Source organism: Lampris incognitus, chromosome 11, assembly GCF_029633865.1.
Source record: "Lampris incognitus isolate fLamInc1 chromosome 11, fLamInc1.hap2, whole genome shotgun sequence".
Classification (NCBI taxonomy): Eukaryota; Metazoa; Chordata; class Actinopteri; order Lampriformes; family Lampridae; genus Lampris; species Lampris incognitus.
Window position 1 is genome coordinate 15,776,911 of NC_079221.1, and position 13,711 is coordinate 15,790,621.

At 39.5% G+C, this 13,711-nt stretch overlaps 2 gene segments (V, D, J or C); one reads left to right on the forward strand and one right to left on the reverse strand.

Moving 5' to 3' along the window:
- The window catches only part of LOC130121270 (Ig kappa chain V-III region MOPC 63-like), an 84,681-nt gene extending 83,174 nt beyond the window's left edge, over nucleotides 1–1,507 (forward strand). The window contains 1 exon segment of the V gene segment in view: nucleotides 917–1,507. Coding sequence covers nucleotides 917–1,236 — 320 coding nt within the window.
- Nucleotides 1,508–12,329: 10,822 nt separating this feature from the next.
- Nucleotides 12,330–12,987, reverse strand: LOC130121275 (immunoglobulin kappa variable 4-1-like; the record flags this gene model as incomplete). The annotated part of the segment is given in 2 exon segments: nucleotides 12,330–12,631; nucleotides 12,936–12,987. Coding segments are annotated over 2 exon segments (351 nt in total), but the record flags the coding sequence as incomplete, so codon positions are not given.
- Nucleotides 12,988–13,711: the final 724 nt, after the last annotated feature.

Here is a 13,711-nt window from a genome sequence, read left to right on the forward strand (position 1 = left end):
TCATAATATAATTTCAAATTATAGCCTTAGTCGACCATTTGCTAAAACCTGAACAATGCTGTAAGTTTGGAAATTTTACATGACAAATTGAAATCAAAATCTTCAAAACTGAGCCATTTATTCGACGGTTGATCGCTAAACCGTGTATATTTTAGTTGTCTTGTATTAGTAAAAGCTGCAGAAATTGTTGCATGACAATTGCACCGCAACACTGTAAATCAGCTCCAGGTACAGCGGCGGTTAAATGACCTTTACTCATACTAAAAATGTTGAATAGAGGCTACACACAGTATACAGTCTCATGTAAAGCCCATGTTTAACTTACAGATTTATAATCTGCTAAATCACTGGGAATCTGAGGAATTAGGTCATTCCATATTCAGTTTGTGTGCGACACACATTCATATGCATGCTTTTGAGAACAATTGAAAACTCCTTTTAAAACTAATTCTATGTTAAACTTGTAGAGTATTTAACTTATGAATTACAGCCTATGTCATATTGTTTATTTCATCCTTTATTTATTGTTAACGTTGGAAAAATGCATGCAATTCTGAATATTAGCTTAGTTTATTCACTAGTTATGCAGAGACAGTGTACATTGATAAACATGTCTGTAAATGTGGCAGTTTAGCTAGCATCACTAATTTCAACTGTAGTCCCTGCAGGTGCAGTAAAGACAGCAGATTAAAAGAAAACACACATAGGCTACTGTACAAATAGATTATGGGGAAAATACTGTACAAATAAATACATGAAAACAAAGACTACAATATTATACACTTAATGCTAAATGTACTTAGTTAGACACCACAATAGCATGAACATTATTATGATGAGTAGTGGTAGTTTTGAAGTGCAATAAATAAAACACAGTTAATCAAGTCAATGTATTCAGTTGTATCTCTCTTTACAGCGGGTGCTCCAGTCAAACCCACCCTCTCCCTGCTCCCCCCCTCTTCTGAGGAGTTGTCCAAGGGTTCGGCCACACTGTCCTGTCTGCTGAACAACTACTCCCCAAAAGGAGCGCAGGTGACTTGGCAAAAGGATGGGAGGGAGGTGACGGCGGGCATCCTGACGGGACAGGAGGCGTGGAGCAGCTCTGGGTACAGCCGCAGCAGCATCCTGACCCTCAGCAAAGCCAGCTGGGATGAAGGAGATCTGTACACCTGCTTGGTGGCCCATGAGGGCAGCAGACAGTCCACTGAGCTCAGGAGGACACAGTGTAGTATCTAGAGAAATGCCCAGCTTACTGGCGAGAAGCAACCTTCACTCAAATGCATGGGTTTATAAAAATAGATGAGTAAAAATTAGGCAGAAATGCGAACACAAAAGCCCCCTTGCAGTTTCTAGCATGCATGCTTAGGTTTGCTGTAGTTAAGTGTGTAGGGATGAGTTTGGGGAGAGGGGCACTTTGGTTAAGTTCATCTGTTGCTTCTACTGTTGGTTTCTGTTGCTGAATTTATTTCTGCTTGTCTGCTGTTCAAAAGTTAATAAAGTTTTTGGTCAATTCATCCAATTTTTCATTTTTTCATTTGTCATGAACTTCAAAACTGTGGACCCAGCTGAAGCTGAAATCAAAATCCTTTAAATAATTTACAGATACTGCTCAACCCATAGTAGGTAGGCCTATAATATGGGTTTATAATCTGCTATAGTAACAACATAGAAACTATAACATGTGCTGTAGAGAGCTCATCCCAGTAATGAAAATAAACTGAGACTAGCTTTTACAGTTCTGTCATAGCTGACATGTTTATCCAAAGTGACTCACTATGAGTAAAGCCCCGACTAACTATTCCCATTGGGATGTGGTCAAAATATATAACGATAAATCCTTGCTTTAGTTGGGGAAAAAATCCAATTCCAAAAATGTTAAAAAAAAAAGCTAATACTTCAGTGGAGCACCCAGGACTGGGTTGGTTTGGAAAATACAATTAAAAGTGGAGTGTGACATTACAGAGGCACATATTGTTTAACATGACCTGAAACAGAAGGGTTCGAAACCTGATGCAGAGTCCCTCTGAGACGTGAACATCTGTTGACAGAGTTTATTCTGAGCACAGCAGGAATCAGTCAACCTTGACTATGCAAATCACAGTGTGAAGGGAGCACACCACCCATCTGAGGAATTCACACAAGTTCTTCCTGTAGCCTATAGCAGAGTTTGAATATGAAACATGAAGCAAATACCTTCTGAAGTGCATCTCTATTCTTGGACCGGAGGGAACCATTGAACCTCGACTATGGAAATTACAGCTTTCTGGCACATTTCACCAAAGAATTGAGAAGTTTATTTCCAAAATGATATAAAATCCTATTTGGGAGAGAAACAAAATGTTGACAGATGTTAATTGTTTGACATGTGTGACGTTTAGAGCGTACCATCTGTAAAAGTGTTTTCATTTTGTCAGACAGACTTAAACTGTCCTTTAAAATGACCTTGACATGGTTAAATGTTGTGCTACTTTTCTAATAGTGCTCTTATTTCAAAGGCTCTTATTCTTATTCAGTAATAAATCAATTCATAATCTTGCTGTGCTCTTGGTCATGCTCATCTGTAATGTGAAAAAGGAAAATCTCTCTTCTATGGTATATCTATATAATCTGACAGCAGTCAAAACCAGTAACTGCTGAGTATGTACATTACAGAGTAATATTCCCTGGCAGCTGTCAATTATGTTGAGTTTAATTGATGTTATGAAATAACCAGTACTGTATAAATAATCTAACTGCTGTAATGTAATCTGGTAGACTATCGGTAATATTTCACTCTGAAGGTTAACCTAAGCAGGAAATGGTATTCTCCTTGGTATAACTATGAAAGTCAAAGGACATCTGTTAACTGTTTCAACTGTAAATGTGTCCATATTAACAATGTGCTGCAATATGGCAGAGTAATGCAATTACAGCTAAATTCACTGCCTGTAACTGTGGATGATAAGAAATTGGGGTAGACAGTCACTAGCCTATACCGTATCAACCATACAGTATGAAATACATTAATGTGCATTACAGCAGCCATAATGTTATTGTCTGGTATCTATATATAGGTGACTGTTTTAAAAAGCCAGATCAGATATATCGTATAAGACATGAAGCCTTGCAGCCTACTAAGTGACCCATCCAGCTCCACAGTGATGTTATTGTATTAGAGTTTCTTTCTGTGATGAGCAACTGTTTTGGGTTTGAATTTTTGGGCAGCTAAGGGGAGCTCGGGTCCCCTGAAAAGGACACACTACCTGAAAGTCTACCTTTATAAATTTAGGGGGAGCTCTGAAACAACGTCCATTTTTGTGTCACAGGTTATAGATTTTTATTTTTCTGTACATTAAGGTTCCTGAAATTAATAATGATAGTAAAAATACGGCAAATTTGTGTTTATTCGCTCATTACATTCCAATTTCAGAACATTTGCCTCCGTTATAATAAACACAATGCTGTGTATATTCCTGTTGTGGCATCCATGCGTGGCGGCGCTCAAATCACCCCATTTACGTCACCACGTGAACTTCTTCTCTTCACTGAGTTGGCTAGCTAACAAGCTGCCCTGTGGTCACTTTTGATTTAACATAAGAACCAGGGAATTAATCACTTCACCTTTGTGTTTGTGAGGACTTGCCCTTGTCCTATTTATTATTAACGTTTTTTGTATGTGATTCTGTCCCTAACTGCGATGCAACTGGTCTATTTCTGTTTTTTGCCACGACACCACCCAACTGCCACCGTGGGCTATGTATCACACTCTGTGTTCACTCACTCACTCATGCATGACCTGAGAGGGACTAAACACACGCTCGTTAGTCTTTGATTTATTAACGATATACATTTCAAAAGTCCTCAGAATCATAGTAATCTAACTAAAACACTTCCATTTTATTAAATGTACCAATCCACACTGCAGCGTGGGTCTGGATGGTTTCATGCTTGTTATCAGATTGACTCGCATGATGTAGGATAGGCTAACCTATAACAGAAGCAATGTGTGGCATGTGTGCTATGCACCTGCATCCTGTGTGCTGTATCTTGTGTGGTGGTGATTGTGATTTTATTTAGTTCTGTGGTGTTTCCATTCTGTTTTTGCAAGGTGTTGAACAAAAGTGTGATAGGTTCTGTATTATGGTGTATTATCATAGTGAGGTTGCCACCGGGATGTTTTACTATGCAGGAGGCATTTGTGTGTTGTGATTAGAGTGTGGCTGTTATTCTGCTAGCCATGTTTTGTGTAAGACCAACAGTTGTTCTGTTGTTGTCATGTGATGTAACCTAGGTCTGGTCTGTTCAGAAGGGTAGCGTAAACCATTGACCGATTCACTGTGTGGACTTTTGTTGTTAATAATGATAATAATATTAATTGTTATTATTACATCATTATCTTAATTATAGAGCACTTCAAAATCCATGTTACAAAGTGCTTCAAAAAGGCAGCAAAATAGAAATAAAAAATGTATGTATAGAAAACTAATAAAAGACAATAAAAGACGGATAAAAATATCAAGACTCAAGTAAAATCAGGAAAGGCTCTTTGATAAAAGTATATATTAAGAAGATGCTTATAAGCGATCGATGCCTCGGCCAACCTGATTTCCTTGGGCAGATCGTTCCAGAGCCTAGGGTCCAAACTGCAAACGCTCTGTCCCCTTCAGTTTTCAGCAGGGCCTCTGGAACAGACAAAAGACCTTTGCCCGAGGATCTCAAAGGACATACTGGTGAAGGCCATGAAGAGCCTTAACAGTAATCAGTAAGATCTTAAAATCTACTCTAAAACATTCTAGGGGGCAGTGTAAAGAGGCTAAAACTGGAGTGATGTGATCACATCTCTTGGTTCTGGCTAAAGCCTGGCAGCTGAGTTCTGTACAGTCTGGAGTCCATCAAATGATTTTTGGTTTAGGCAAGTAAAAAGACTGTTGCAGTAATGCAGGTATGATGAGATGGAGACATTCAATTTGTTCTCTGTGTCTTTAAACGTTAACATAGATCGATTTTTTTTAGATATTTCTAAGATGATAGAAACATGTTTGTACAAGCTTTGTAGTGTGCTACTCAAAACTTGAACTATTATCAAACCAGACACCAAGACTCCTTGGAACAATATTGATGTGATCTGATAAGTAACCAGCAGATGGCAGAATTTGTTTTGCCATGTGCTGAGACCCAATGACAAGGATCTCTGTTCTGATTGAATTCAGGTGAAGAAAATTGTTTGACGTCCAGTTTTTGACATCACAAAGGCATACCTTAAGTGGACTCAGCACTCCAGGGTTTGTGGATCTAACAGGCAGGTACATCTGTGTATCTTCAGCATAACAATAAATGGAGCCGGTGGAGGCGGTGTGGTGCTCTGGGTAATATTCTGCTGGGAAACCTTGGGTCCTGGCATTCATGTGGATGCTACTTTGACATGTGCCGCCTACCTAAACATTATTGCAGACCAGGTACACCCCTTCATAGCAACAATATTCCCTGAGGGCACAACAATATTCCCTGAGGGCAGGGGTCTCTTTCAGAAGGATAATGCAACCAGCCACACTGGGGAAAAAAAATCAGGAATGGTTTGAAGAACATGACAATTAGTTCAAGGTGCTGCATTGGCCCCAAATTCCCCAGATCTCAAGCTGATCAAGCGTCTGTGGGCTGTTTAGTTTAGTCTACTTTAGTTTATTTATCAGGATCCCCATTAGCTGTGCCCTAAAGCACTGCTAGTCTTACTAGGGTCTACATAAAAACAATACATTTAATACATACATTTAAAAACAAGACAGAGAAAAACAAAAACAAAACAAACAAAAATAGCAAAAACCTACATTAAACTTTACAGTACACAGAAGTCATCATCCAACAGCAAAGACACATACATAAATCATTCCAATGTACAAACTGTTGAAACCATCCAGGCTATACAATTCAGTTCCAATCACACCTTACCCAGTCCTGTATGTGTGTATGTGTGTGTGTGTGTGTGTGTGTGTGTGTGTGTGTGTGTGTGTGTGTGTGTGTGTGTGTGTGTGTGTGTGTGTGTGTGTGTACGTATGACCATGTATTTTGCATCCTACAAATATAAGATTCCAAGGTGCTACTTTATCTGCTGTTTAAATATTGATTTCTGTGTCAGCTTAGTCGTTGGCAGTGGTAAGGAATTCCATGCTTTCATTGATCTGTATTCTACTGGACGCTTCAGAAAGTTAGTGTTTGGCTTAGGAAGTGAAAACCAGCCTTCTGTTGCCTGTCTAGTGGCATATGTAAATAATTCTGATTTGTGTTTTAACTGATTGTACTGATATAACGGAGTTTTTTATTGTAAAACCTTCCATATTGAAGAGAGAAGTGCAGCATTCATTCTGTCCTCAACTTTTAACCACTGTAGACAGAAGTGCATGCTGTTGGTGTTCGTATTGTATGGACATTGGAGAGCATGGCGAGCCGCCTTGTTCTGTACCAACTGGAGTTTGCTTAAATCTTTTTTCATGGCATTCACCCATATTATTTGGCAATAGTCAACCTGTGACAGAACAATAGTGTTTATTACCATTTTAGTCAAATCTGGTGTAAGGTATTGGCTGCATCGCCTTACCACTGCCAATGCCTTACCCATTCTGTTTACAACAGTGTCAATGTGTTTTGACCAGGACAGCTTATTATCAAGAATGATGCCCAGGAGCTTAGTTTCCTTTACTTGTTGGATTAGTGTTTTATGATTTGAACAATTTGAACAATGTGAGCAATCAATATAGGTGGGTTGTAAAGATGAGTTTCATCCCATTATACTGTTCCGTGTACTCCAAAGCCTTTTCCCATCATTCCCTGTTCTGCTTAACTGTAGAGCATAATATTATTTCTTTTTCTTTTGGTTGAGCTTTGTAACATAATTCCTTAATTTACAGTATTTCTGTCTGTCAATTATGCTACCACTTTTCTGTTCCATTTCCTTTGCCTTATCCCTCAGAGACATGTGGTGCTTTAACTCCTTGTCAACCCATGGTGCTCTATGAGTTCTCACTGTCAGTTTTCTAACAGGTGCATGCTTGTCCAAGACTGGCTGAAACTTGTTAAGAAAGACTTCTAGTGCTCCATCTGGTTCCTTTTCATCATAAATGGTTGACCAACATGTGTTACGGACATCTTCCAGGAAGGCTTCCTGAGAGAACCTCCTGTATGACCTTTTGTACACAACTTTTGGTTTGGCTTTGGGTACTTTACTTTTCCTGGCAATCGCTACTACATTGTGATCGCTACAACCTATTGGAACTGATACTGCCTCGGTGTAAAAATTCTTCTCACTCAAAAAAATATGATGGATACAAGATGATGTGTAGATACCCCTATTGTTAATGTTTAATCTGGTTGGTTGTGTTACCATTTGTTTCAAACAACAAGCCTCAGTTATGGTGATCAATTGATGTTTTAAGGGATATATGTGTGATAGCCAGTCGATATTTAAATCTCCTGTAAAAACAACGTCCATATTCAATTCACATACCTTATCCAGATTCTCGCCTATAACATCTAAATAATAACGATTTGAGCTTGGTGGCCTGTAACAGCCGCCCAATAAAAGTGATTTAATATGGGGCACGTTAAGCTGAAGCCACAATACCTCAATTTCCTTGCACATAATGTCCTCCCTAACTTTCACTGGAATATGATTTTGAACATAACAGGCAACTCCACCTCCACGCATATTTCTGTCCTTTCTGTATAGATTATATCCTGGTATGGTCAGAGCATCATCATCAAATGTCTCATCCAAATGTGTTTCAGAAAGAGCAAGTATAGGAATTGTGTTTAAAAACAACAGATGAGCAATGTCATTCAATTTGTTCCTCAAGCTACAAATATTCAGATGAGCAATTTTCAAACTGTTCTTTGGAAGTAGAGTAGCAATAGACATGAGATATGAAATGCCTTTTCTACCATATCTTTACTGTTATATCTTCTGTGTTTGTGCATATTATCCTTGTTGCGGGTTCTGAATTCCTTCTTCCTTAATGCTGTAAAAACAAGTCTGATCCGTGGAGGCCCCCTCACACCTCCAAGGACTTAAAGGATCTGCTGCTAACTTCTTGATTCCAGATACCAGAGGACACCTTCAGAGGTTTTGTGGAGTCCATGTCTCAACAGCTAAGAGCTGTTTTGGCGGCACGAGAGGGACCTACTCAATATTAGACAGTTGGTTTTAATATTGTGGCTGATCGGTGTATGTATATAATATAATATCATATAATATCATATCATATCATATCAAAAATAACTTTATTTAAAGTTTAATAAAATCTTAAAGATGACATTTGGATAAGATGTGCAGCCAGCAAATTGTCAATGTGTCTCTCTTCCTCATATTAATGTAATTTTTTTTTATTCATGTTTTTTGAAGCCCTTTTCCCCCATTACATCTCCTACATCTCAGCGTTGCCATCTTCCGTTCAGCTGTCAACAATCTTCACACAAATAAAGAGAACAGGAAAACGTGTAGACTGTCAGTTAAAACATTTACTTGGTAACTTTTGCCTTTTTCCTTCGTACAAAAATGAGCCTTCAGTCCTGATATACACAAAAAAGTAGACACTTCTGCAGAAGTCACATTTCACCAGGGGTTTATTGCAGACAGACAGGAGAGATTGCAGGGATGTAATCCTGTTTGGAAGCTGACTTAAGTCGATTCACTTATAATTCAAATAAATGAACATATCTGAGTGAACCTGTAATACATCTGATGATTATAAAACAAATATTCTTACTCACATCAGATGATGAAAATATCAGGATCAGCTACCTAAACACTCCTTTGTAGCTGGGATACCAACCCTTTCTGAATTATGAATAACAATCCGGTTCTTGAAGCGACTCTAAAGCACTACAAGGGGTTAACTGTCATTTTAATGTTATTTTCACCAGGTGTCGTACCACTAGATGGCCGGGAGGCAGCAAAGTGACTTGAAATCACCCAATTAGTTGTTGGCAGCAACTTCAAGATGTTTTCTAGTAAAAATGGGCCCAGGAAAAGCCTTCTGAAATATGAAACTGGTCAATGGACAGATTGGGAATTATATTTCTTTGCCTCTGTTTTCATTCTCCCACTCAGTTTAAAGGGACAATGCACACAAAATCAAGAAATCAAAGTATGGTAAAGTGTTCAAGTGCCAGAGGACAAAGTGAATGGGGAAGTCAAACAATGACAATGGATGAGTGACAGGGTTGGTCTTGGGGGGACCTGCAGCCAACCCTGATATCTGGACTCCCCTTGAGCAGTAATGTTCCACCTCGGGAATCAACAGAGGATCTCTCACTCTATCTCACTCACTAACACACACACACACACACACACACACACACACACACACACACACACACACACACACACACACACACACACACACACAGAGAGGAAGATCAAAACATGTGAGGTTGTTCTGCTATATCCACACAACCACAATGTGTGGTTTGGTCAAATGTGTGTCGGAGGATTCAGTTTGGCGTACTGTGACTTTTGGAGGGAAATGTCCTTGTAGCAACACCACACACTCACACTGTTTCCAGGGCCACAGTCACTTCAGTCAACAAGGAAATGAAGACAACCAAAAGTCTGTTTGGTTCACCTACGAGTCCGGTGGCCTGCACACATAAAGAAGCGCACAATCATTTGTACACATACACACAAAATCCATTTCTCACACACAAGCAATTCACCTTCACGGTTACATTTACACAACACCAACATTCGGCACATGATTTCCATCCTCATGTGAGCATGTAAGTTCCTCACACCCAACTTCAGTTACAGGGCTGCCACAATCAAACATATCACTGAATAAAAACATCACACTTCTGCTCGCTCAAATACGAAGAATAAAGCAAGTCAGTACAAAGGCAAAAAAAGGAAATGAAAACATTGTAATAAAATAATGTCAGTTATATCAAGCATGCGGTCAGACATATCAAAACCATGAACTAAGACAGAGGCAATAGGTCCACATCCACCAGGCAAGTTAGGCAGGTCCACTTGACTACACAAACATTGAAGGCATCAAAACTTACTATAAAATGAAGATGTTCAAAGGTGGTCAGAGTCAGATGTGTATAGAAGTTAGCCCTGCCAGTTTGACTACGAAGACAGCCCCAGCCCATGTGAGCCCCCTCAGCCATGCAGATGCCCCCATCTCTGCTCCCTGCTGCATGACATGGGATATAACTCAATTTCAATTCAACAGGGCTTTATGGGCATGACCACATTCAGTTACACAGTATTGCCAACTCATATTCAACAGCGCACTAAATCATTTAATCGTTGCCAGATGGAAAAAAAAACAAAAACACAAAACACAAAAAAAACAACAACAACAATAATACGGACCAGGGGGATAAGACCAAATTACATCTGGAAAATGTTTTGAAGCCCAGTGTTAAAACAGCCATAGGATCCCTACTCCTGTGTGTGTGTGTGTGTGTGTGTTACGTCCCGTCCCGTTGTTGTGTTTAATGTACACAGGTCTGCGTGTTGTATGGATGTTGCTCTGTCCAGGTGTGTTGTGGTTTGTGTCCCCCTAGTGTCCCATAATTCCCTTTCTTACAGAAGCTGCAGCTTGGACCCCCTGTCTATCAACACACCTGATCCGTATCACCAACCAGCCACGCCCTGCTCCTCCTCCTACATATAGACCTAGTTTTTCCATTGCTCCCTCTCGTTCTCCTGGGTAGTGGCAGCATGAGGAGGTGAGCAGTTGGTTTGTTTGGGTTTTGTGTTTGTTTTGTTTTTGATTGTTTAAGACTATGAGTTAGTTTACCTCTGAGCAGCCCATGTTTGTTTGTTGGTTAGTTTTTCTTTGTCCTTTTCTTGTTTAAGCTCATAGGGGACATTTGGGTAAGTTGGTAAGTTTGACACCCTGGGGTCTACATTTACTTTACACGTAGTTTGTTTATGTTATTCTTCATTAGTTTAGCGGTGAGCCCCAACCCATGTATTTAGGGGCGCTTGATGCCCGTAAAGGGGGGGGGTCTTTTCAGTTTATAGTTTATTTGGTGTAACTGATTAGCGCCCTATGTCCCTATGTTGCAGTATTTTGTGTTAAATATTTGTTATATTGGCTTCCTGCTTAAGTTGTGGTTCTTCCTGCTTAAGTTGTGGTTTTGTGTGGCTGCACACACATTTGGTTTGTTCTTTTGTGGTAAATGTTGCGCCTTGGTCCTCTGGCCACTAGGGGGCCAGAGGACCATGTGTGTGTTTTAAGAGCGCTTCATTCATCAAATGACACGTTAATTTAGGGTCTAGTTTCTGTGCAAGCCTCAAAGTATAACACAGAGATGCACGTGTGTACAGGCTTCACTGGAGGTTCAGATTTAAGGGGAAAGCCAGAACCATCTCCCTGGAGTAGGAAGGTGTCCAGTGTTCTGCTCAACAGCTATGACAGGGCCAGGGACACATTTGCTGTTGCAGCATGGTATTTAACAGCTAGTATTTTAGCATGGTGGCCCAGTGGTTACTGCTGTTGCCTCACAGCAAGAAGGTCCTGTGTTCGAACCCCAGGCCGTCCCAGGTCCTTTCTGTGTGGTGTTTGCATGTTCTCCCTGTGTCTGTGTGGGTTTCCTCCAGGTGCTCCGGATTCCTTCCACCATCAAAAAGACATGCATGTTAGGGTTAATACGCCTGTCTATGCCCTTGAGCAAGGCAATGGAAAGAAGAACTGGAGTTGGTCCCCTGGAGCTGCAGCTGCCCACTGCTTTACCTTTAAACTTAACACATTATACTTTAAAAAAAATGCAAGGATGACAACTGGAAATTTTGTTTTGATATTTTTATGTTAATTTCTTTAAAGGAGGGGATAATCACAACCTTAACGATCAATTGATTTCAATTATTGTAACATGTAGTTGAATACATCATTAAACATATTGGTGCATCAGTTTATTCTGGTAAAAATCATAATTCAATAATTTTTCAAAGTAAATCTCACACTCTCATGTAATGTAGGATTTACTTTCCGTTTTATTGATATGGTACTTTTTGTGGGATCATAGGATATATACATATTTTAGGACAACAAAAGAAAAACATGGACAAAACTGTCAAATTTGACTTTTTATATTATTTATGCATTAGTATGAAAGCAGTAATATGATGACAATAATAGAATCTGGGAAAAAGACAATGCAACAAATACTAAATATTAGAACAAGACCAAAAAAAAACATTACTACAATGATAATATTATTATTATTGATGTTGTTGTTCTAGAGCTTACCGTATGTTCCAGCTGGCAGATCAGTCACTGTGAAACAGAGAGATGTTTTTGTACTGCTCTCTATCACCGTGTGAACACAGCCTGACTATTGATACTGTGTTCACTCTGACAGTAGTAAACTGCTGTATCCTCAGCCTGGACTCCCCTGATGGTCATGGTGAAGTCAGTCCCAGACACACTGCCACTAAACCTCGATGGAGTTCCTGACTCAAGACTGCTTGTCCTATAAATGAGGAGTTTAGGAGTTTCTCCAGGTTTCTGTTGGTACCAGGCAACATAGGGAGTGCCCTCATAAGTATAAGCAGGTTGACTCAGTTTGCATCCCAGACTCACTGATTCTCCTACATTGACAGTTTTCATTGAAGGAGTCTGAGTCACAGTGACCTGACTGCTTGATCCTGAAAACAAAAACACACAAACAGACTGAAAGTGAATGTCTTCATTCTCTCACGTGTACATTTGGAAATCTCTGTGAAAGGACTGATTTGTTACTCATTAAATCAAATAAACACATATAATTCCTTTTCTTAAGGTTTTGTTTTAACTTAAACTAAACAGTGTAAAACACAAACAGAGACTTGGTAGATTTAAAGCGTAGGTTGGGCAACACAAAGTGTTGAGATCAGAGAAAGTTCTTTCAGGAGAGAAAAAGTTCAGATGAGGAAAACAAGGAAGGCAGTGAATCATCTCTGCCGGTCTTACCTTGAATAAAGGCAGCACATGTCAGCATAAAAATGGTGGTCAAACACATGGTTTTACCTTTGCTGTCACAATGAACAAGTGTTGGTGATTTTGCTTTGGACTTGCAGAGTTATAAAGATTTCATGAGCACTGAAGCGTGTCCTTCAAATAAGAAGTGTCCTCTCTATGCAAATGACCTTCCTGATTAAACTGCTGTTAGCAGCAGATGTGTATATAATGTCCTGTGAGGAAACACCGTCTTGTGTGTGCTGCAGTCAGTTATTACAGTAGTTACCATCACCTTCTTTGACCAATGCCAAGTTAGATTAAGAAGGACGTTATCTTGGATTAAGAACACTGTATAACACGTTCATGACACCTTGAGAAGTTATATCTACTTTGTCAGGCTTTGATTTCATGATTTTCAGATTATACCATTCACACACTCGAACTGAAAGCCAGGTCATGATCAAACTGAAATAAATAAAAATCTTTTTTCAGTGTTTTTCATTCATGTTCAAATACAAGCTCCCCTACATATGCAAATAATCTCCCTAAAATCAGTTGCTATTATCTAACATTCCTGATTGTTGTACCCCGGAGATGAACTTTATCCCAAAACAAGTGTTGCCTGAGATGATTTCTGCACCAATAAGAAACAAACAGGTGATAAGAAGAATGGCTGCTAACTGAAGCTACAGGACATGTCTTATTGTCCACAGTGTCTCTGCATAGACAGCGACCCAGCTAGCAGGAACCTTCATACAACAATGGCTAACGTAACCTACAAGTTCTAA